The sequence below is a fragment of the Schistocerca americana genome, chromosome 1 (assembly GCF_021461395.2).
Source record: "Schistocerca americana isolate TAMUIC-IGC-003095 chromosome 1, iqSchAmer2.1, whole genome shotgun sequence".
NCBI classification, from domain to species: domain Eukaryota; kingdom Metazoa; phylum Arthropoda; class Insecta; order Orthoptera; family Acrididae; genus Schistocerca; species Schistocerca americana.
Window position 1 is genome coordinate 810,719,434 of NC_060119.1, and position 24,507 is coordinate 810,743,940.

At 38.6% G+C, this 24,507-nt stretch overlaps 1 protein-coding gene across 6 annotated transcripts in view; it reads left to right on the plus strand.

Annotated features, from left to right (window-relative positions):
* LOC124612770 (mitochondrial protein C2orf69 homolog) overlaps nucleotides 1–16,263 on the plus strand; it is a 230,000-nt gene extending 213,737 nt beyond the window's left edge. For all 6 annotated transcript variants that reach the window (XM_047141192.1, XM_047141176.1, XM_047141184.1 and 3 more), the window contains 3 exons: nucleotides 5,344–5,539; nucleotides 6,622–6,901; nucleotides 15,642–16,263. In XM_047141192.1, coding sequence (XP_046997148.1) covers nucleotides 5,344–5,539; nucleotides 6,622–6,901; nucleotides 15,642–15,841 — 676 coding nt within the window. In that variant the 3' untranslated portion in view covers nucleotides 15,842–16,263. The remainder of the gene's footprint in view (nucleotides 1–5,343; nucleotides 5,540–6,621; nucleotides 6,902–15,641) is intronic.
* The last annotated feature ends 8,244 nt before the right edge of the window (nucleotides 16,264–24,507 follow it).

Sequence of the window (24,507 nt, forward strand, 5' to 3'; positions counted from 1 at the left end):
AAATATTCCTCACACACAAAGAAAGAAAATGTGTTATCTGGACATGTGGACATGTGTCCGGAAACGCTTACTTTCCATGTTAGAGCTCATTTTATTACTTCTCTTCAAATCACATTAATCATGGAATGGAAACACACAGCAACAGAACAGAACGTACCAGCATGACTTCAAACACTTTGCTACAGGAAATGTTCAAAATGTCCTCCGTTAGCGAGGATACATGCATCCACCCTCCGTCGCATGGAATCCTTGATGCGCCGATGCAGCGCTGGAGAATAGCGTATTGTATTACAGCTGTCCACAATATGAGCACAAAGAGTCTCTACATTTGGTACCGGGGTTGTGTAGACAAGAGCTTTCAAATGCCCCCATAAATGAAAGTCAAGAGGGTTGAGGTCAGGAGAGCATGGAGGCCATGGAATTGGTCCACCTCTACCAATCCATCAGTCATTGAATCTGTTGTTGAGAAGTATATGAACACTTCAACTGAAATGTGCAGGAGCTCCATCGTGCATGAACCACATGTTGTGTCGTACTTGTAAAGGCACACGTTCTAGCAGCACAGGTTGAGTATCCCGTATGAAATCATGATAACGTGCTCCATTGAGCGTAGGTGGAAGAACGACACTAAAATGAGCTCTAACATGGAAATTAAGCGTTTCCGGACACATGTCCACATAACATCTTTTCTTTATTTGTGTGTGAGGAATGTTTCCTGTAAGTTTGGCCGTACCTTTTAGTAACACCCTGTATAACAACCTGCTGAGTGATGGCAGATCGCAGAGCTCATCACCAGACTACAGCCAAGATACTGAAACCCACAACCCTGACCAACACCAACTCTGCCTTGTTGCAATAGTTCCCCTATCTAACGATTTTCTCATAAACATGGTCGGGAACTAAGAGCTGGCCCAAGCGTGTAACACACCTCGTGGACACCACTAGTACTGCCACACTGCAACACATGCACATACAATTTCAAACACTCCGAAGAATACAGAAGAACTGCACAAGGTGGTGCAATGGCTCAGATTCCAAATGCCGGTGGAGGAGACCAACCAGCAAAAAGTTTATGTTGGCTACAACTTTATTTTGTATGGCTTTCTCTGTTGCCATACTTCTGTTTCTGTGTTCAATCAAGCTGTTTAGACATGGATATTTCCTTATGATTGTAGCTAGCACCAAGCATTTCTATTGTAAAACAGTTGTTTCTGTCTGTGTATGTAATTTTCTTCTCAGAAAGTATTCACTTTCCTCGTCAGTCTACCAAGAATTATTACAACTGGGGAAACCATATGTGGCATCATTCACTCGTCTTGCCAAGAAGAGAAATGTTTTATATGAAAATGTGTTACTGATATTTTCTCCCCTGGCCCTTTTGTATAATTCTCGTGTGACTGGAGAAAACATTTAGATTAACAAGCAATGTTCTTAGCAGTGTGGAAAAAATAATTCTTTTGTGCCAATGGCTATATAGGTTTGTTTATTTTCTAACAGTTTCAGTACTGGCTACCATCTTCACAGGAGATACTGCGAGGTACAAGACAAAAATAACTCAAGTGCAAGGGGAAGTAAAAACGTAAAAGGACTTTTGAAAAAATTAATATTTATTTTAATGATAGAAACTGAAACAAACATTATTGTTTTACACAATTTCCCTGCACTTCAACACAGTTTGTTCAAGGTTTCACAAGTTTTTTGATTCCATTGGGAAAAAAAGTTTATTGTACCCAACTGTAACCAGTTTTGCTATGCATCAGTGACATCTTCGTCGGTTGCATATCTTCTTCCCCAGAATGCTTCCTTCAGTGGTTCAAAGATATAGAAATTGCTTGGAACAAGGTCTGAACCATATGGCGGGCATTCCAGCAATTCGAACCCAAAATCCTTCATTGTTTCGGCTGTCAGTTTGGCAGAAAGCAGCCATGCATTATCTTGCTGTACTATGAAACATTTTTGCAGTTTTTCACAACATTTGGATCTAATTGCAGGTTTGAGTTTAGTTCGTCCCAGAACAGTATAGAATAATCTTACCTGTTGATGGTTGACATTTAAATTTCTTAACTTCTGGTGATGATAAGTGTTTACAAACCATGCTTGCAGCCTTACTTTCCGGTTTGTGATGATACGACCACCTATTGCCTACAGTAATGATTTGCTGCAAAAATCCATCTCCCTCACAGTGTTAACAGGACAAATGTTTATGAGAGACGTCCATCCTTTGCACCTTATGCTGTGCTGACAATTCTTTCTGGATCCAGCTTGCACACATTTTCCAAAAATTTATCCTGACGTTTAATATGGAATACGCTGAACCGTGATTGATATGAAAAATACTGGTGATTTCATCCACTGTGATTCATCTTTTTCCATCACCATACCTTCAATGACTTTCAAATTGTCTTTAGTTGTCGATGTCGATGGCCTTCCTGATCACCTACAGAAGTTCTTCCCTGCCCACTCATAGACCTTGCTTTGGAATAAGCAGGTGTCACCATACTGCACTTGCATTTGACAAGCCCTCATTTTCTCTTTGATCGACAATGGAGCTGCCATGTTTCACGGGACAATATGATGACTATGTGGGAATAAGAGTGACACTTGATATAGAATTATTGCAGACGACCACACTTCAGCTGTGGATACTATCAGCGTTACCAAGCCCTATGGTGAGAAATTGCAAAAGTCCCTTTACTTTTTGACTTCCCTTCGTATTTGATTTTCTACAATCTTACAACACTGAAATAGGCAAAAATAAATAAATAAATAAATAAATAAAAATAAAAATGGAAACATCATAATACTTACGTAATATACATCAATTACTCAAAAATGCATCTCTGCCAAATATGGCAACATCAAGTATAAAATGTTATTAATCATCACAATATTTGTTTCAATGAATTTCCACCGTAGTAAATGTACACCACTGAAGTGTGGTAACATACATGCACTTAATCTTAACATCAAATAACTGATACAGTATGAATCAGAACAGGATCTATACAAGAAAACACTATTCCATCGATATGTAGTACACAGTTCGTAATACAGTTCAAAGATAAAATTACAGTTTTGAAAGAAGTAGGCATACATGTTCATCAAAGAACATCAGGCTATTGTTGTGTGTTGTGGGTATATTCTTTGACCACAGAGGAAGTGAATAAACATACAAGCTAAGGTGGTTAGTAATGGTGACATGGATACATTACTCAAAAATGTACTCCACTATTACATACAAACTAAATAAACCCTCAAAACAGCTATCTTTCACTCACTAACTAATGGAATCTGCAGTGATCAGATACTCCATATGTATTATGTGCTTATTGTGTTATATAGCATCAGGCAATAAAAAGTTTTTTAATATTCCATTTGGAAGAAAATTTATTGATGAAAATGTTACTAAATTAAAGTAACTAGGTTGTGTGGAAGATTCCACTATATACGGATACCTAACTTTCATAAAAGAAGCATGTATTTGTGTGCGGGAGTACACCATGAATGCAACAAATTGCGTGTGCTCTAATAGAAGTAAAACTATTATTGATCATATTCATCAGTAAAATCGAGGTAGCTCATCAACAACCATAACTCAAAATACAAAAATTATTTCAACTTTGAATTTTTCCTTGAAATATTTTTATCCCTCCCTCCCTTTCTGAATCTCCCTCTTCTCTTTTTCTATTATATCATCATCATCATCATCTTCTTCTTCTTCTTCATCATCATCAGCATCATCCTGTGACTTGGTAATTCAAGAAGTTACTGGCTTCGGAATATCTATAACTTACTCATATTGTCCGTACGGTATATATACCTGCCCACAGACCTAGACCTCAGGAAACCACTACTACTGGTGAGCCTTTATTTCACAAAAGTAGATATAAATAACTGAGTTAGGTACAGTCTAATGCAATATTAGTGGGGGGAGGGAGGAGGGGAGAAGTGAAAAATATTTGGAAATAAAATTTCGTAAGCTGAAATAATTTGTGTGTTCCAGTTATGGTTATGGAGGTCCTACACAGATTTTATTGATGTGTATGATACTCCCTTATACTTATACTGCTATTACGATCACAATGTACTCTAGCACACCAGAAGATAATTGTATTCTCTTATGACAGTTAGGTACCCTCATATAGTGGAATCTTCCACATGACCTAGTCACTTCAATTTTATGATATTTGTATTAATAAATGTCCTTCCAAATGGAATATTAAAAATATTTTTTTTGCGTGATGCTGTGTGACATAACAAACACTCAATACATGTAGAATATTTTATTACTGCAGACTCCGCCAGTTAGTGAGTGAAAAATATCTGCATTGAGCATTATTTAGTTTGTATGTAATTGTTGTGTACTTTTTTGGGTAATGTATCCCTGTCACCATCACTAAGAGATGAATGTTTATTCACATCATCTTTGGTCAAAGAATAATACAGTTGATATACCCACAACACACAACTATAGCCTGATCTTCTTTGATGAATGTGAATTATCTACTTCTTTCAGTATTGTAATTTTGTCTTTGAACTATATTATGACCTGTGTACTATATATCGGTGGAGTAGAGCTTTCTTTTATAGGTCCCTTTCTGACTAAGCCTGTATTAGTTACTTGATGTTAAGATTAAGTGTTTGCATGTTACCACACTTTGATTGTGTAAATCTACTGCAATGGAAACTCATGAAAACCATTATTGTGATAATTAGTCACATCTTATACTTAACGTTGCCATGTTTGGCATAGATGTATTTTTGACCAATTGATTATGATGCTTCAAAATTTTTTGTATCTACTTTCAGGTTGTAAGATTGTAAGAAGTCAAATACTTGGGTTATTTTAGTCTCTTACTTTACAGTTTCTCCTGTGAGGATGGTGGCCAGTACCGAAACCTGCCGAGAAATAAATAGAACTATACAGCTTTTGGCACAAAAAATGATATTTTTCCACACATTTATTGGCTGTAGATGACAACTTGAAGGAAACTTTGTCAATCATTTTAGATTTTTTACCATCGATAAATAAAACAAATACTTCATGTGGAATAAAATTGTAAGTGGTCTGTAATGGTCTATTTGTTCAGAAACAGAAATTAATTACAGTGGCAGACATTTATATACTCTAAAAAGTTAACACAGTCTCTACACGTTCTGCCATTAATAGTACAGTCTAAGGCTGTAAACTAGAATAGTCTTGTTCCATGTATTCTTATTTTATGAAGGTGATTCCGTTCATGTTTTGATGTCCTGCTTTTCATGCTGAACACGTTTTTTGATGTTGTCACAGCAAACAAAAGTAAAATAGTATGACATAAGAAAACATTTTTTGTGTTACAGAATGGAGTTTAAGACATTCAGCTGCTACGACAATTTTGTGCCTTGCAACAACAGTGGTGCTCCTGATCACACTCCAACGCATCATGCTCTCCAACATCTTGAACGTTTATTACAAGGTGTATCACAGCGACTTCGAAATGTTAATCCCGCACAACTTGCAAGTGCTGGAAGCCCAGCAGCAAGTGTGGAAAAGGAGGTAATATTTTAAATATTTAGGCGATTTGTCAAAGCCATAACATCGGTTAAATAAAGGTGGTTGTAGTAAAACTTCTGGCAATTCACGTGCGTGTACAGCTTCCCCCCCCCCCCCCCCCCCACCACCACACACACACACACACACACACACACACACACACACACACACACACAGGTAGTGTTCTTACTCTTGTTTTGTGGAGCTGTAACAGAGTTGCTTCTCATGACGTATGATGTATTGCTTTCCCAAGTTGCACACTGCTGTAACTTTCCATCTAAGCTAGACTTTGGGTCACACCAGAGATCAGTCTTTTACTCCAATTTCACATTCAAAAATGTAGTGGCAATTTAAGGCCACGTGACATAGTACGTGTAACATCAAGTACTCTGGAAAGAATACCAAATAGTTTCAGTTTTGGCAGACCGAATACTCTGATTCTGTACTCACTTATCATTATTCAACTGAAACTATTCTCCCCTTTGCTGTGCAAAACTGACATTTTGGCGATCTCTGTACTGGAAATGAATAGTGCCCTGGTTTACTATGCTTCAGCCAACACAATGTAAGTAGTATCTTGAAGTGTACTGAAGGAGAGTTATAATACTGTCTGCAGTTCCCAACTGTCTGCATGTAGTGTTACTTTTGTAAAAATGAGTGAAAGTTTTTGAAATGAGTGAACATTTTTGAAAATGTTTGCAAATCATGTAACTGAGGCAGGACTTAGTTATCAGCTCAGTATTCATCTAGTGGGATGAGGTTTACATAAATACAGTAGATGAAATCAAAAAATTATAAACGCATGTAGGATACACTAAACACAGAATTGCTCTTCTAGTCTGGCAGTCAGTGGGTAAGCCATGAGAAATAAATTAAAAATTTAAAAAATCGACATTGGAAAAGAATGAAAGCATACTTTTTCTGCAGTTTCGTTCAGGAACATGAATATTGAAAACAAAATTATTTTTATTATCTAGGACAGTAAGTAATTTAATTGTAAACTGAGTCCTGTTATTTTTAGAATTCTTTGTGTCCATCTGTGTGTCAGTTCGCATACTTACACTCTAATATTTGCTTTCTTGCAGTCTAAAGAAAATGAAGAGAACACACCTCCATTGTGGTGGCAAGAAGGAATCAATTTGGATAAAGCTAGTATTATTCTTATAGGATTCAGCAAAGGTTGTGTTGTTCTAAACCAATTTATTTATGAATTTCATTATTTAAAGACCCTAACACCTGATGATGACACGATGATGAGAATTGTGACCAGAATACAAGATATGTACTGGTTAGATGGAGGCCATGCCGGGGGTAAAAACACTTGGATTACTTCAAGGAGCCTATTGGAAACATTGACCAGACTGGGTAAGTAAATAAAGAGTTGTACTGTGGAGTACTAACTTTTAAAAATGTGGTCTAAGTAATCATCAACCCCAGTTCACACATCCTGTACCATAAAAGCGTAAATTGTCAGGATTTCCAAAAGTATTATTGTTTCTATCTTAACAACTTAGTCCCAACTACTTTCACATTACTGGTGTTACCCTTTCTTCCCTTTAACTTCATGTACCATAGCTCCAGATCACTCCTTTTAGTTAATAATTGAATGCAGCCAAAAAAAAAAAAAAAAAAGTGATGTGAAATGACAAATAAGACTCATCTGTTTGAATAATGGACAGCTGGATGTGTAAATGGGACAGTAGTTACCAATTCCTTCGTTTTTTCATGCCCTTATAAATACAATATTTGTATGGCATGAAGAATACAAAAATGTCATTCTGTCATGGATAAATCATGTTGAGACATATATAACCAACCATATAAATTAATATAAACAAGAAAATAACATAACACCAAAAAAAAGCAACACTAAAACTTTATTTTCATCATAGTCTTCAAGGATTAGGCTTTTGGTGTGTTCCACCTCAGAATTGTTCATGCTGTTTCTTTGAGCGACATCCAATGTTCCTCCTGCCAGTTGGGTTATATTATATTGCTGCTGTAGTTATTCTATCAGTAGACATGTTGGACATGGTCTTTCCAGTTCAGGCGGTATTTTTCAGCTACATTTGTAATAGGTTCAACATTTAGTTTTTGTTTAATGTTTTTTTTATGGTCCAACAATGAATATCTCGCTAAAAAGTGGAAGAACTTCATCTCTGGTGATTTGATTCATCTTAATTGATCAGATGTTAGGGTCCAACATTCACTACCATACAGTAGCGAAGGTAACATTAACACTTTGTAGAGTTTAATGAATATTTCTTTCTGTACGTTATGTTTTAATGTACATTGTACAGTTCCACAGAAATACTGAATCTGGCCAATTTTAGCTGTATACCATCTGAGGTGGAAAATTTAAAATTGCACACCATATATTTAAACTCTCTTACTTGTTCACTTATTTGTTAATCTTTAACAGTTTTGGCTGTTATGGGTTCCAGTCCTTGAAATGTCATCATTTTTGTTTTATCTGTTGATATATTCATTCTGTATATAGCAGCAGTTTGACTCAATTTGTGTATTGGAATTTGAACCTTTCTTTCAGATGGTCCTATTATGATCTGATCATCAGCAAATAGCATCATCGTAAAATTAAAATTATCACTTCTTAATGTGTCATTTAATAAAAATGAACCATCTATGAATGATATCAACGTAAAAATTGTTGTGGGCAGCCTTGTCTGACTCCTTAATTGACATCATCAGATTCTGCCCCATTCCTCACAGTACGGATCCTCATTTTATTATTTTTGTATAATGACTGAATTGCCTTAATCATATGTGCTGGAACTTAAAATGCTTTTAGTGATTCCCACAGAACTTTCTGCTTCACCTTGTCAGACGACTTTTCACAGTCGATAAGAACATAGTAAGTTGACTATCTAAGTTGCCTTCTTTTCTTGGTTAATTGTGCCAAAGTGAAAGACAGTCAGAACATGATGCACTTTTTCTAAAAGCATGTTGTACTGCTAACATACGTGTTCCCACTATTGGTATGAAACTCTTGTATATAATTTTATCGTATAGTATGCAGCAGAAATTTAGTAGACTTATTCCTTGGTAATTTGTGAGTTGTGATTTATCACCTTTCTTGCAAATAGGGCATACCAAAACTTCATTCCATTCATCTGGCCCATGTCTGCTTAGCTAGCAAACAGTCATAAAATGTAAGAGTCTAAGATTTAGTTGATCAGATGCACATTTAATCAGCTCCATGTTTATATTATCAGTACCAGCTGTCCTTTTTGCTTTTTTTATGACATTTTACAGCTCTTCCATTGTTATCATATCTTCAGGTCTACAGAGTTGCTGGTACTGGTGTGCATTTCTGTTTCTTCTTCGTGAACAGTTCATAGATGTTTCGAGTATTTTAACCATTCCTTTTAAGATACTGCATTTAATTGTAAAGTATCTCATTCCTGTTTCTCCAATAGCTTAATAATTTTGTGTGCTTTGTTTTGTCTTGTGTTAATGTCATGTTCTACTTTACTCACATATCAATCGCGATTTTCCTGTTCAATTTTTTGTAGTTCTATCTGTAGTAAAGCAGATTTTCTTTTATAATCCTCTCTATAATTCACATTATTAGGTAATGACAAGGTTTTTAGACGCACCTCCTTTTAACCTTATATTAACTTATTAGTATGGTCATTCCAAATCATTAATCCCCCTTGAAAGTATTTCTTATTCCTTATTCCTAATGCTTCAACAGCTGTGTTGATAGTATTCCATTCTCCATTTATGTTGTTGCTTACTGGTTTTCATTTGACATTTCTCATTTAGTCTCATTTGGTATAATAGTTTGATACTATATTGGTGGAGTAGGTGCACCTATGAGTTCTCCCATCCAACTGGGTGTTCGTGTGTGGAGTCCTTCATATTTTTACAAAAGTTACATTACTTCTTTCTAAAAAAGTGATATGCATATACACCCAAGCCTCTGTAAACTCTTGTTGTGTCTTTGTCATCCATGGCTTTTTACTTGCAGGATTATAGTCTCTTGTTGAAGCTGTATCAGGTGCCCATGTAAATTTACAGATGTCACAATGTTAAAGAAGGTGTTTCTTACATTGTGTATGGCAAATTCTTATTAGTTTCTTTCCATTGATATTCAGTGAAATTTCACTTTCCGTATGTACTACATCTGTGATGGGTCTCTTACCCAATTGGTCATTTAAGTCTTGCAATACTCCATAGTACATCATCACATAATTCTGAAATTCGATTGTTCCCCATAATTTCTTTTTTATTTCATTTATGTTAGCAATATTGATTTTCAGAATGAAATTTTCACTCTGCAGTGGAATGTGCGCTGATATGAAAATTCCAGGCAGATTAAAACTGTTTGCCGGACCAAGACTCGAACTTTGCCTTTTGCAGGCAAGTGCTCTACCGTCTGAGCTTCCCAATTACAACTCACAATCTGTCCTCGCAGCATTAAATTCCACCAGTACAGTTTAATATTGATTTTAGCAATGCCTAGTTGTTTTCCCAGTTCTGTTTCTGTATGTATCAGACCTTCTAATGTTCCCTGTTGCTATTTTAAACATTTCTGATATGTGATTTGTCACTACTCTTTACCCTATTTCTTTCATAGCTCAATGTATAATGATCAATCTGATTTGAAATTTTCCCTGAATTTTTGGCCACACGGGGTAGCTGTGTGGTCTGAGGTGCCTTGTCATGGTCCGTACGGCTCCCCTTGTTGGAGGTTCGAGTACTCCCTCGGGCATGGGTGTGTGTGTTGTCCATAGCGTAAGTTAGTTTAGGTTAAGATTAAGTGGTGTGTAGGCTTAAGGACCGATGACCTAAGTAGTTGGGTCCCAAAAGACCTAGGCGTATCACATATGCTGTGCATGGGAATAGGTTAGAAAGGAGGGATACATCACCCAGACCACAGTTTGAGAAGGGCCCACCTGTTGTGAGGAGTAGGGGAAACAGTTTTACTGATTTGATAACTGTGGCACACGTCTTCCACAAACCTTTCTAGTTTTTATGTATGTAGACTGAAGCAGTGAGTGAAAATTTGTACCGAGGCTAGGAATTGAACTCTGGTCTCCTGCTTACTAGGCAGCTGCATTAGCAACTGAGCCACCTTGGTACAACTGCACAAATTATCGTGGCATGCCTCTCCCCTTGATCCAAATTCTCACTGCTGCTCCAGTCTACATTAAATTCGCCCGTACACACGAACAGACTTGCTGAGACTCTCGGTATTCCAGAATAGCACCTCACCATCAAATGTAAAGGGGGGATATGCAGGTACTCAAACCTGTATCTCTTGCTTACTAGGCAGGTGCATTAACCAGTAAGGCAATTCAGCACAGCGGTTCACACAACTTCACAAATTCCCCTGCATGCCTCCCTCCTCGATCCAAATTGTCATTGCCACCTCACTGCCTAGTAAGCAGGAGACCCAGATTTGATTCCCAGCCTTGGTACAAATTTTCACTCGCCGTTTCAGTCTATATATGTAAGGTTATTTCTGTATGAGACCAGTAAAGTCTCTGAAATTGTGTCATTTCATTTTTATAGGTACCTGCACTTGGGTTTCAGGTTGGATTCCCCATTTATGTTCAATGCTGAGGTGCTATTCCAAAACATGTCCGCCCCTGATAGCTGAGTGGTCAGCGCGACGGAATGTTGTACCTAACGGCCCAGGTTTGATTCCTGGCTGGGTCGGAGATTTTCTCTGCTCAGGGACTAGGTGTTGTGTTGTCCTTACCATCATCATTTCATCCCCATCGATACGCAAGTCGCCGAAGTGGCGTCGGCTCGAAAGACTTGCACCAGGAGAACGGTCTACCCGACAGGAGGCCCTAGCCACATGGCATTTCCATTTCCATTCCATAACATGGAAGATTCTCAGCAAATTTGTTCGTATATGTGGGGAATTTAAAGTATACTTGGGGAGCAGTGAGAATCTTGACTGAGGAGGGAGGTATGCCAGGGTAATTCATGCAATTGTGTGAATGGATGTGCCAAAATGGCTTAGTGGCTAACACACATGCCTAGTAAGCAGGAGACGTAGATTTGATTCTCAGCCTTGGTAAAAATTTTTGCTTGCTTCATCAGTCTATTATACATAAAATCATATCTGTACAAGACCAGGAAAGTCTCTGAAATTGGGTCATTCATTTCTAGTTTGTTGAATTGTTTGCAGTGCTGAAAACATTGAAAGCTGATTGCGATGTTAATATTAGGTATGGTGTCTTTGCACAGCCCTGCTATAAATATTATTGATCTGTGGCATAAGAAACTTCTGCTACATGGTCCTGTCATTTAATATGCATATCAAGAAATAGACTTCATTCAAAAACATGAGGTAGAGCAAAGACAGAAGACTCACAGAAATTAAAACAATGAATTAGTTAGAGATGAGGAGATGACTCACTGAAAGGCAGAAGCACTGTCTCGTCGATAGGCACACAAACAAAAGGTACAGAGCTTGGCTAGTTTTTGGAATGCACTTGCTTTTTCTAACTTTCCTTTTCTACTCACTCACACATGCCTGTCTTCCTACATTGTGCTCAGTCAACTGCCAGCTCTTTACTGATCCATGGTTAGTGTCTAGGGGCGAGGTGGGGGTGTGGGAGGGAGGGCGACATGAGGGATGGAAAGAGGCAGGAGGCAGGGAAGGAATGTGGGCAAGCGGCTCATGGGAGAGTGCGAAGCCATCTGTGGGCTAGCTAGGGCTGCAGGTAGAGGGGGCAAGTGGCAGATGGCTGGGCATGTGATTTCATAAACTCGGGCATGAGATAACAGCAGGTAGGTAGCTGATGTGGTGTCGCCAATTGGCTCGGCGTTCTGGGGCAGGGGGGTGGTGTACACACACACACACACACACACTCTCTGTCTCTCTATCTCTCTCTCTCTCTCTCTCTCTCTCTCTCTCTCTTTTTTGGGCGGGGGGGGGGGGGGGGGGGGGGGGCAGCGAGTTAACCTTACATTTAAGCAAGGAAGATTACAGGAGCAAATGATGTCTGTAAGGATAGCTCCCATCTGTGCAACTCAGAAAAGCTGTGGTGTTGATGGGGAGGGTCCAGATGGCATAGGCTGTGGAGCAGCCATTGAAATCTCACATATTATGCTCTGGTGCACGTTGTACCACTGGGTGATTCACCATGTTTTCAGCAACAGTTTGCCGGTGCCCATTCATTCTAGTTGACAGCTGGTTTGTTGTCATATCAACGTAAAACTCTATGCATTGGTTGCAGCAGAGCTGGTATATAACATGGCTGCTTTCATAGGTGGCCCTACGTCTGATGGGCTAGGGTAATTCTGTAATGGGACTGGAGTAGGTAGTGCTGGGTGTGTGGATTGGACACGTCTTGCACTTGAGTCTTCCACAGGGATATGATTCCTGTGGCAGGGGACTTGGGGGGGGGGGGGGGGGGGGGGAGTTGTGTAGCAATGGACTAGGATGTTGATGAAGTTGAGTGAGCAGCACAGAACACCGCCACTTTGGTAGGGATTGTAAATATATTAATATCTTAGGTAGGATATACCTCATTTCAGGGCATGATGATAGATAATCAAATTCCTGGTGAAGGATGTGGTTGTCATTCCAGTCTGAGGTGCTATAGGGTGACAAGGAGGGCTCTTCTTTGTGGTTAGTTCTTGGATGAATGTGAGAATCGGGTATGTGTGAAGATATGGCACACAAAATTTGTGAATTAGGTCTAGAGGGTATTACCCTATTGTGGCTGGTTACAGTGCTCCCACCTAAAGAATCTCAGCCTTTGTTGATCAACTTCTCCAGTCAGTTATACAAAACCTAGCATCCCTCATTAAAGATACTAACCACTTCCTGCACTAGCTCTTGACCATCCCCACACCCTTACCTTCCGGATCCTTACTTATCACAGTTGATGCAACCTCCCTACACACCAATATCCCTCATGCCCGTGGCTATGCTGCGATTGAGCACTGCCTCTCCCAACTCCTTGCAGACTCCAATCCCTCCACTTCATTCCTCCTACACCTAACCAACTACATCTTAACCCATAACTTCTTTACCTTTGAAGGGAAACCACACAGACAAATTCGTGACACACCATGGGCACCCATGTGGCACCCTCCCATGTCAGTCTCTTCATTGATCATCTAGAGGCAACATTCCTAGCTTTCCAAAACCCCAAACCCCTGGTCTGGTTCAGGTTTATTGATGACATCTTACAGTCTGGATCAGAGGCCAGGAAACACTCATTCCTCCACAATCTCAACACCACCTCTCCCATCCACTTCACCTGACCCTCCTTCAACTATCGTGCCACTGTTCTAGATGTGAGTCTCCTCCTCTCAGATGCCTCCATCCACACCTCGGTCCACATCAAACCCACCAATCACCAACAGTACCTGCACTTCGACAGCTGCCATCTCTTCCACACAAAAAAATCTCTCCCTTACAGCCTGGTCACCCACAGTAGACACATCTGCAGTGATGAGAACTCCCTCGGCCAGTATGCTGGAGGCCTCACAAAGGCCTTCACAGACAGGCAATACCCTCCAGACCTAATTCACAAACAGATCTCCTGTGCCGTATCATCACACACACCCGATCCTCACATCCATCCCAAGGACCAACCACAAAGTAGCATTGCCCTTTTCACCTAGTAACACCCTGGACTAGAAAGATTGAACCATGTTCTTTATCAGGGCTTTGATTATCTGTCATCATGCTGTGAAATGAGGGGCATCCTAAGATACTTTCAGCCCCTGCAAAGTGGTGTTCCACCGCCCACCCAACCACCACAACATCCTAGTCCATCCCTATGCAACTCCCATTCCCAATCCCCTGCCACTGGGATCATACACTTGTGGAAGACTCAGATGCAAGACCTTCTGAATTCACACACCCAACACCTTCTCCTCCAATCTCGTTATAGGATTATCCTACCCAGTCAGAGATCAGGCCACCTGTGAAAGCAGCCACATTACATACCAGCTCTGCTGCAAGCACTGCACAACATTTTACATTGGTGTGGCATCCAATCAGCTGTCAGCTAGAATGAATGGCCACTACTAAACTGTTGCAAAAAACAAGATGAATCACAACATGCAGCAGAGCACGACATGCTAGGTTTCAATGGCTGCTTCACAACCTGTGCCATCTGGACCCTTCCCACTACCACCAGCTTTTCTGAGCTGTACAGACGGGAGCTTTCTTTACAGCGCATCATTCACTTCCTTAATCTCTTTGGTCTGAATGTAAGGTAACCTGCTGACTGCCCTCCCCCTCCCCCAAATAGTGTGTGTGTGTGTGTGTCCCACAACTGGCAAAAGGAAGTGCTTTCTGATAGTCGGCTAAGCTGTGTGCCTTTTGTTCACATGACTATTGATGATGCAGTGCTTCTGCCTTTCTGTGAGTCATCTCCTTAATTCCTAAATAATTAGTAGTTCTCAACCAGAACTTTCTCTATGTTACTAACGATTAAGGACAGTTGTTGTACTACTTACAGCTCTACTCGTATGAAGCATCCTTTATTTGTAGTATGTGCACAAACTGGTAAAGCTTGAGAAGTAAGCAATCCGTTTCAGTTAATATGTGGCTGCCAAATATTGTTGATTGTCCATAATTGTAACAGATTTATGTCATTAATTACAGAGTTATTGAAAGTTATTAAAAAATTACTGAAATAGGCATTTTACAATTTGATGTTTTAAAAATACCGGAAAAGATATTGTTTGCATTTCACTAATCATAAGCTACTAGAATGCTTTGTAGATCATAATTATTTCTGTCCTGAGTACACAGTAAACATGTCTACAAATGATTTTGACACCACAGCTTACCAAGGCAGGTTATGCTAAATGATGATGAACGTTTTCCATTCTGCATTTCAAAGGATAGGGCTAAAATTGCTTTTTAACCAAGTGACATCACAAGGTTCAAGGCATTCATCTGTAAGCTGTTGTGGTTTTTCTAATCAGATGACATGACAAGATGGGCAGTTAACCTGTTTATGCATACTTATTAATACATACCATGCTGACGAGCTTCTAAGGTTTTTTATTGTAGCTTAGCCATTCCTTATTACAGACTCAGTCACCTCTTCAGATAATCTGAACCTCATTTAAGCAGTTGTTTCTACTTCCACAGGTATAGGCATTCACATCCATGTAACTCCATATCAAGTGAATGATGACCGAAGACCCTGGATAAGAAAGGAAGAAAAGACTTTTGGTGACTTACTAAGACGACTGGGAGCACCTGTTCATAGAACTCTACACTTTGAAAATCAAGTTGCAAGTTTGTGCACACATTTTGAGGTCCTTTCTGTGTTTCGACAGACAGATTAGTGAAGCAGTTTTACCTACATTGCACAGCGTTATGAATGCAGACTGATATTGGTGTTATACCTTTGATACAAATTGATGAAATGCCTTTCAGATTCAAAAAAAGATAAAGAACTTCATTTGCCTTTAGTTATGGCATTGCACATGATGCCAGTTTTTTCATTAAATTAGATGTCAAAGGATAACACAGTGTTCAAGAGAAGAAAATAGTGTACAAACAGTGAATTGCTGTGGAAGAACATTATTGTTCTTGTTATAGGACAACTTCATGGTGCAATTTAGTGTGTGATAAGACAGTTTAAGTTATAAAAAGTGCCATGCCTTTGGTAAATGATTTTGGTTTATGAAACATTGTGCTTTAATGGATATCTATAAAAATAATACTTTCCATTATTAATTTAATAAATGTATCTGTCTGTACAGTATACAGATGCCTCTCAGACTTTCAATGTAAAAAATTCAAATTCTCTCTCTCTCTCTCTCTCTCTCTCTCTCTCTCTCTCTAATTGATTTTAAACATCCTGTAGAGGTTGAATATGCAGTCAAATATGGAAAAAACTTAACAATTGAGGTATAGTGAAACACAGGCAGTAAAATTAGTCATTTGGAAAGTGTTGCCAAAAGTGTTTGTTTTAAATCATGAAAAATGTTACCTCCAGAAGATTTGATGAGCATTTCACTGATTGTTACTTATCTTGAGTCAGTAGTTTGTGCTGCCATGTAATACAGTAAAATTCTTTGCAGTTTCATTTCAGTCAAATGAAAATTGTGCATCTTGGTTGCCCATAGAACATTTACAAATTAATTTATATTTACCATTGGATGGACAGAGCTTAAATGATTGTCAGTTATTAAATATATTCATTTTCATTTGTCAGTCAAAATTGCCCTTTTTGTTAACAAAAGAACAAAAAAGAAAACATCGTCACTACCAGATTCAACAGTAGTTATAATCAGATGGCTTTATCTCCAACTCAGTTATTTCACATGTAATATAAAAGGACCAAACAGGTGCTGGTCGTGGACTATATAGCAAGAAGAGCATTTTTTCAAAGAGAGAAATAGAATGATATAGGTAAAAAATTCAGATAGTGTATTTGTACGTATTGTGGAAGATGTACATAAGCATACCAACTAACTACAGCACAACAGTGAAATGAGATTTGTCATTTCATTTCATAAAATTTTCAAATATTTTGATTTATTTTCAGGAGACAACTCGGATTTACAGCAGAGAAACTGTGCTGTAAGTGCAATTCAAAAGTTTTACAATGTATTACATTCATTACTATGACAATTACACAATACTTTTCAGTATTAAAAAATATTCGTTCAGACTATCAGACTATCAACCATGAATTCTTCAACAGAATAACTGTTGTACTGGAAAAATAGAGAGCAGGCTATTCAGTTAACCAGGCCCCTTGTTAAATTTATGCCTGCTGCCACCACAGTCACCCCATGCCCCTCCCCAATTTTGCTTCTTTATAATTATTATTAATTAGTTTTAGTTATTTTTTTCTCTTGACTAACTGACATCATGGAGCAACTTTCTTCCGTTCCTCTTCTTTCTTTGTTAAAGTTTTACACTAGTCATTCATATGTTCCCAGTGTTGTATTTTTCATTCTCTGTTCATGTTGACCCCAATTTCTTTCGCCATGAAAGACTTTTAAATTCAGTATTTTATTTTAAAAATGTTTGTTTCTGTTGCTTCCACAGGTTTTCCACAAGTTCTGGAATATCAGGGAATTTCAAACGTGTCAGGGAAGTCGGGGAAATTTGAAACGGGGAGGGGGGATAAAAAAACACTGGAAAAATCTCATTTTGCCTCAGTAGCTGAAATGGTTTGTTTACTGAGATGTCATGCATCATCGCTGCTGAGTATGTGCATTGCTTCCCTACTCCCTCATTCTTACTGCTTCTTCCCTTTCTACAAGTCCCCTCAGCTTGCAGTCGTTACTGCCACCACTTCTTGCTGCTAGCCTATCAGCTGCTGACAAGATTCAGGGAGGCATGAGGAGTGGTTTGTTTGGATCTGATTCTCAGAAACTGTAGATGCAGTGGCTGGAGACAGTGGTCATGTGTGCATGAGTTGTGTCTGAGTGATGGTGTGAATGTATGTGTGCTGTCATTTTCGGACGTAGGCTATGACCAAAAATTTAGTTGTGAGAATGTGATTGTCTTTTCTATGTGCTAGTGTGCATATCAGCAATCATCTTTATGGTGAGCTGCTACCTATCCTTATTGATTCTCAGAGCATTCGTGCAAGTTACCTGTTGCATGGATTGATCATCACAGTCTCATTTCATCAACATGGTATCTGTTACAAGTGAATAGCTGTCACATCAGTGGCCATCCATGACAGGCCAAAACCACAGGCCATTTCTGTAGGTATCTCTAATGGATCGGGCCTGCCAATCTGAAGCCATTGTTTCCCACTAGTGTGCTGGCCATTTATGTCGGATATAGTCTCATCAATCTGCCCACAGGCCAGGTATGTTTGTATGTGGCGTAATGCAGTGCATTTTCATGGTTTATCCTTGAAACCAGGACTGTAGTGCTCCTCGGCAGATCAGAGGCCATGGGCAATGGATTTCAGGAACTGCGACTGTCACACCACAAGTACATTGTACAGTGTGGCATTTTTTAGAAATTTTATTTATTCTACTACATTTTGGGACTTTGGAAGTAGTATATATATTAGATAAGAAGAAGAAAATTGTGGCAGTCGCTGGCAGTTTGTACACTATGTATTCACATGTTTGTAGAAAGAAAAACCACGCAATACTTGTAAAATAATAGACATAACACAGTGAGTAACAACCGACAATAACAAACATAGTAGAACCAACATTTTTTTGGTGATTACCTATTGTGTTGGTTTGTACAACTCTTCCCTGCCGTGTACCCTTCTTTCTAGGGGCTTACTTTTTTCTAAGGTTATTTCTGAAATCAGTGGAGGTACTTTAAATCCGTCTTCAAATTCCAATGAAATGCATATTTTTGTCACAAGTGTTTCGTTTTATTGAAATGAAATAATATCATTGGTCTTAATGAAACGTATATATAATTTTTGCCTTGTTTTCTCCATCTAAAAACAGTTCATTACAAAAGATGTTGATGTTAGTACTTAAGATTTTTGTTCATACATCCAGAAGTACAGAAATCATTACTTTTTTTTTTGTTGACCTCTGTCTTTACTTACCCTTGAGACCGCAGAATTTGTCAGGGAAAAATGGTAAAACTTGTCTGTAAATCAGGGAAATATCAAGGAATTTCACTTGGGGGAACTTGTGGCAATCCTGTTCCATTTCTTTAATATTCATACTTTCTGGTTCTTATATTTTTGTAACCCATGATATTGTTGACTTCCTTTTTCCTAAATGCCAGAATATTTGTTTCTTTAGCCTGTTCTCAATTATTTGGTAGAGATGTTCAAAGAAGATTAACTTTTGCTTTGCCATTTCATATATTCTGACAGAACTCCTTATTATTTCTGATTTTCCAACCATCTGAAGTTTATATTGCACCCAATATTTATCTAATAACCCATATCTCTGGTATCTTACTTTTATCGAGCTTATAGTTCATTGTTAAGCATTCATGTGCATATAAACATTCTGGTCTTCCCAAAGCGGCACAGTGTTTTAGTTTTGTATTTCTTCTTGTACATATTTTTAGTTGCTATATGCTCTTTCCATTTTGCTTACATTTATTGCATATTCTTTTAGTCAGTTTTGCTGTATTGTTTCTCCAAGATACAGTAGACTCTTGACTATCTTACCTAATGTGGTGGAAGGTCGAGCTGGATAACAAAGAAGCATATAGGCGAAAGTCTATAACCTCTCTCTTCTGTCCCCAGCCATACCATTTGGAACACCCTTTTTTGTGTGAATACACAATCTTTTTACCATTTTATGACTCTTTATGCAATATATTGCTAGTTATGAGTTATAAGTGTGTCTCGTGTACATACTGTACCCTTCAAAAATTATTGTGGAAAACAAAATTATCTGCATTGTAAAGTATGACTTTAGGAAGGTTAATCCTTACAAAAAGCTGAAACTTACAGCTTTGAGGTCTTTAAAATGTCGTTGGTAGATAGCTGTTTCCCTCCTTTCGCCCTCTTCTGTGCTGCAGTGTCCCTTCACTTAACGCAAACTGATGATACCAGCTGGTGTTGCTTCCTCCAACTCTCTAATGCATTGCAGCACTGCCTCAATCATCATGAGCCCTTCTGAATGTGGTATGAGATTTCTGCTGTCACCTGAGTTTGCCTCCTCCTCCTGCTGTGTTGCTTCCCCCTCTGTGTCACCATTGCCACAATGTCATCAGTTTCATCATTTGCAGTCCATTCTGTGATGTCTTCTGCATCAATGTTCTCACAGTCTGGTACATTTTTCAGCAATGAAATGATGTCATTTTTTCCACTTTTGACATCAATTTCACTCGTGATTTCAAAGATCTTCGTGGTCTTTTTCCAAGACATTAGAAGTAATAGTTTCAGAATCTCTTCCCATTTTAATTGAAATGAAAATTTTTAATTACTGATCTTTTATAAAAGATTGTTAACAGAGTTTGTTTCAATAAAAAAAAATGTATATATATATTTTCAACTCTATACATCTTTATTAAAAAATTGCATTGACTAGGAAGGAATCCAGGGCCACCCATGTGATCATTCTGCTTTAGCAAACTGAAGATGCTCCACCAACTCCACAGCCGATTTTTGTGAGAATTTTTGAATGTTGCTTCGGATGTTTTGGTACACTGATATTTCAGTTCTGACCCTCGTGTACCGTAAATATAAAAAATTACTAAAATCTGATTGCTGTGTGGTCTCCCTGTGAGATCAGTTGCATTGGCTAGTCTTTTCAGAGGATTTATTTGAGTACTGCTTCTGTCAGATTTTGTTCCTTATTAATCCCATTGATTTCCTTCCTACACTACTGGGTCAATTTCATGACTTTTAGCTCCAGATTCCAAATCCTTACATTTTCTTCTAAAACAGTTACACAGTATAGGCAATAAGCCAACCCCTTCTTTTTATTATTGGTCAGTCGTAAATTTTTCTGTTCCACTTTCATAGTATACTCTAGTGCTTGTCCATAGAGTTTCAAATGCTGTGCAGATTTAAATTCTCTCTATGATGAGTGCTATAACTGTGCTGGAAATGGAAAGTTTTAAGTTACTTTTTTAATTTTTTTTTATGTACTGAAATCAAGACCTCAAAAATATATAGGGAATGAAAGAGCTTCCAATTTGATTTTTTTCTGCATTTAGACCTAACAATATTACACAGTTTGATTCTATGGGCTCCTGACCATTGCAAGCTATTTGTATGTCTCTCTGTTCTAATGTGATTTAGTACCAAACTGCACAATTTGAGTTTTAGTGACATTCAGCATGAATGCGTTTTTGTGGTACCAGGTTTTGAACTCATCAACAGTATTTTTGCCAATTTCTGGAATTTTTTTCAGGCATAACATTTTCAATTAGAACTAATGTATCATCTCAAAATGAGACAATGAATATCTGTTACAAGTGGTAGGGCATTTGTATAGAGCAGAGACTACGTATTGAACACCATGGGACTGGAAACTGTTGCCCTATAAGAGAAATCATTGTTTCCTATCTTTAAGTGTTAGCTGAACCACTGTAAAGTCCTGTACCTGATTCCGTAGATCTTAAATTTGTGTAGAAAGGAAGTTTTTTTACCCTTATGTATTGTGGAGAATATAATTTGAGTAAAATCACTGATGGGTTTACAATGTTTGTTTCTTTGCTAAAAGCCAAACAGTTCTTTAAAAAATTGTCTTTTACTATAAGAAATGCGTGAATATTCTTTGCTGCAACCTTTTCAGACACTTTTAAAGAACAGTGGTGGAAGGGAGACAGGGTGGCAATTCCTCATTATCCTCTGTCAATCTGTTTTTGAATAGTGTCTTTATCTTGGCAAGTTTCAACATATATGGGAAACATCCTACTCAAAAGGACTGCTTTATACTCATGGACATTGGTTGTGAAAGATCACAAACACCTGTAATTACAGATGTGGGTACTCTACAAATATACTCTGCAAATCCCTGAAGTGCATGGCAGAGCATACTTCTGCTTTTACCACTTATTATGCATTCTTCGTGTTTCATGTATGAAGTATTGCGGGGCTGTAACTAGTCTAATCTTGTCTTCACAATCCCTATAGGAGTGATATATATGTGACTGCGTATTCCTAGATCCCTCACTTAATGCTGGTTCATGAACTGAAGTCTACCACCTGCTTTACATATGACTGAGTCTGAGAGATTACATTTGATATTTCTACGGTTTGTACACCCAGATATTTGTATGAGTTGACTGATTCCAATTTTGATTCATTGATAGTCATGGGATACTCCATTTTTTTCAAGTATTTATTTATTTATTTATTTATTGTCCTCTGAATCAATAGTGTACATGACATGCACATACATACATTTGATGTTGGACATTATGATAATTTGCTGGCATGAAGTAATATGCCAAAAGCTTACACAAGCATGAGTTTACATACATATTTTCTGAGAAGTTATGAACACACAAATTTATGAACACACAAATTACGTACTCAGTTACACATTTGTATTTTAGTGCTGTATTCCTCTCACCCATATACACAACATTACCTTTTTGTAACAATACAACAGAAGGAAAGTTGCTACTCACCATATGGCGGAGATGCTGAGCCACGATAGGCACAATAAAAAGATTCACACAAACATAGCTTTCGGCCATTAAGGCCTTTGTCAGCAGTACACACACATACATACATACATACATACATACACACACGCACACGCACACACTCATGCAAGTGCAACTAGCATACACATCTGCAGTCTCAGAGAGCTGAAACTACTAGTTTCTTTTTTGTTATGTTTTTCTGAATATCTTGGAAATCATGGGTTTTGGTGAAAATATTTCCAAGTACAAAATTAAACTACATTAAATTTCCTACAAAAGGATACTGTTCATTTTCTTCTTTAGAATTAACAGTTCCAGAATTTCACGGGATGGAAAATAAGATTATTAAAAACAGTGTAGAATGAGAGAAAGTGGATGTTTATTGTTACATAAAGTGGGTTAAGAACAAACATTAATATTGTGTAAACCAGATCTAAGTGCAGTAGAACTGTATTAAGGGATAAATTGTTTTCTGGGGATGTGACAGGCTGGTGGAAAGAGGGGGGGGAGTAGAAATGTGAAGGAAGGCAGGTCACCGGACATGTACATCCCTCTTTTGTAGGTTTGCTTACTAAAGAATGAGCAGGTGAGTCCCCACTCTCTTTATCCCATTATTTCACAAAAGGCCACTACAGGGTATTTCACAAAGCTATACTGGCTCTTCTGCAGCTCGTCTCATGATCACTGGTGACGTAGTGCGCAGAAATCCCAGGGGGAGGGGTTTTTATGTTCTACAAAGTGTGTTAACACTACACTGAAGACAGATATGGATTGTTAAAATTATTAACTCAAGAAAAGCACATGGATGAATTCTATGTAAATCTCTGCACAGTGTTTTACACTGTTATAGGTGAAATTGAATCTTACAAGGAACACATTCAGTGCGAGGTCGCTTAAGGTCCATGAAGTTTACAGCATTTGATGCCCCACGCGTTGTCTACCATGCTACCACAATATTGGCTGCTAATGGCAAATTATATCTGCAAAAACAGTTGCCGAAGTTGACACTTTGTCAGAAAGGAACCCAAGGAATTTGGAGAGTGAGAAAGACATGGCTAATGAAATATTAGTGTTTGTGCAGTATGAGTCAGTGGAATGTGTGGTGTCGTATGTGCTGAAACTGACCACCAGCCGGCCGCCATAGAGACTACGTCTGAGTTGTTCACTTAAGGTGGCCAATAAAACCGACCACCCCTGACAACGCAAAGTGGCCATCTGCACAATCTGGCAACACTGTAAGATGTGGAAATGTCAGGAGAAAGTGTTGTCTACTTAAAAGATATTCTGGGGTTATGTCGTCCAACCGTCTCTCCCTCTCCCTCTCCCTCTCCCTCTCCCTCTCCCTCCCTCCCTCCCTCCCTCCCCCCTTTTTTCTTTTCTTTTCCTCCCCCCCCCCCTCAAAAAATGGTCAAATGGCTCTGAGCACTATGGGACTAAACATCTGAGGCCATCAGTCCCCTAGAACTTAGAACTACTTAAACCTAACTAACCTAAGGACATCACTCACATCCATACGTGAGCCAGGATTCAAACCTGCGACCATAGCAGTCGTGTGGTTCCGGACTGAAGTGCCTAGAACCGCTCGGCCACCAAGGCCAGCTTTCAGCCCTCATCTAAAGTTATGGGCCTGATTGAACTTTGAAGATAATTCGCATCACATTCTACCCACTAGTAATAACAAATACTTCCAGAAACAATTCCGCAGGACAGCACGTGGTTGCATGGCAATCAGAGCAACTTACGCTTGAGTGTTTCCTCGCGATGCATTGGCTACCGGCCACCGGTCAGACTCCACCCGCCACCTGAAATCGGGTGCCGCCAAGGTGAACGCAGTGCAACTCTTGTCAGTATATGTATCAACTGTCATTTTCGAATTTGAAGTTCTAATTATCATCCTGCAGTTAAGCATTGGATTTTGCCTACCTGAAAATCATGAACTACGGTT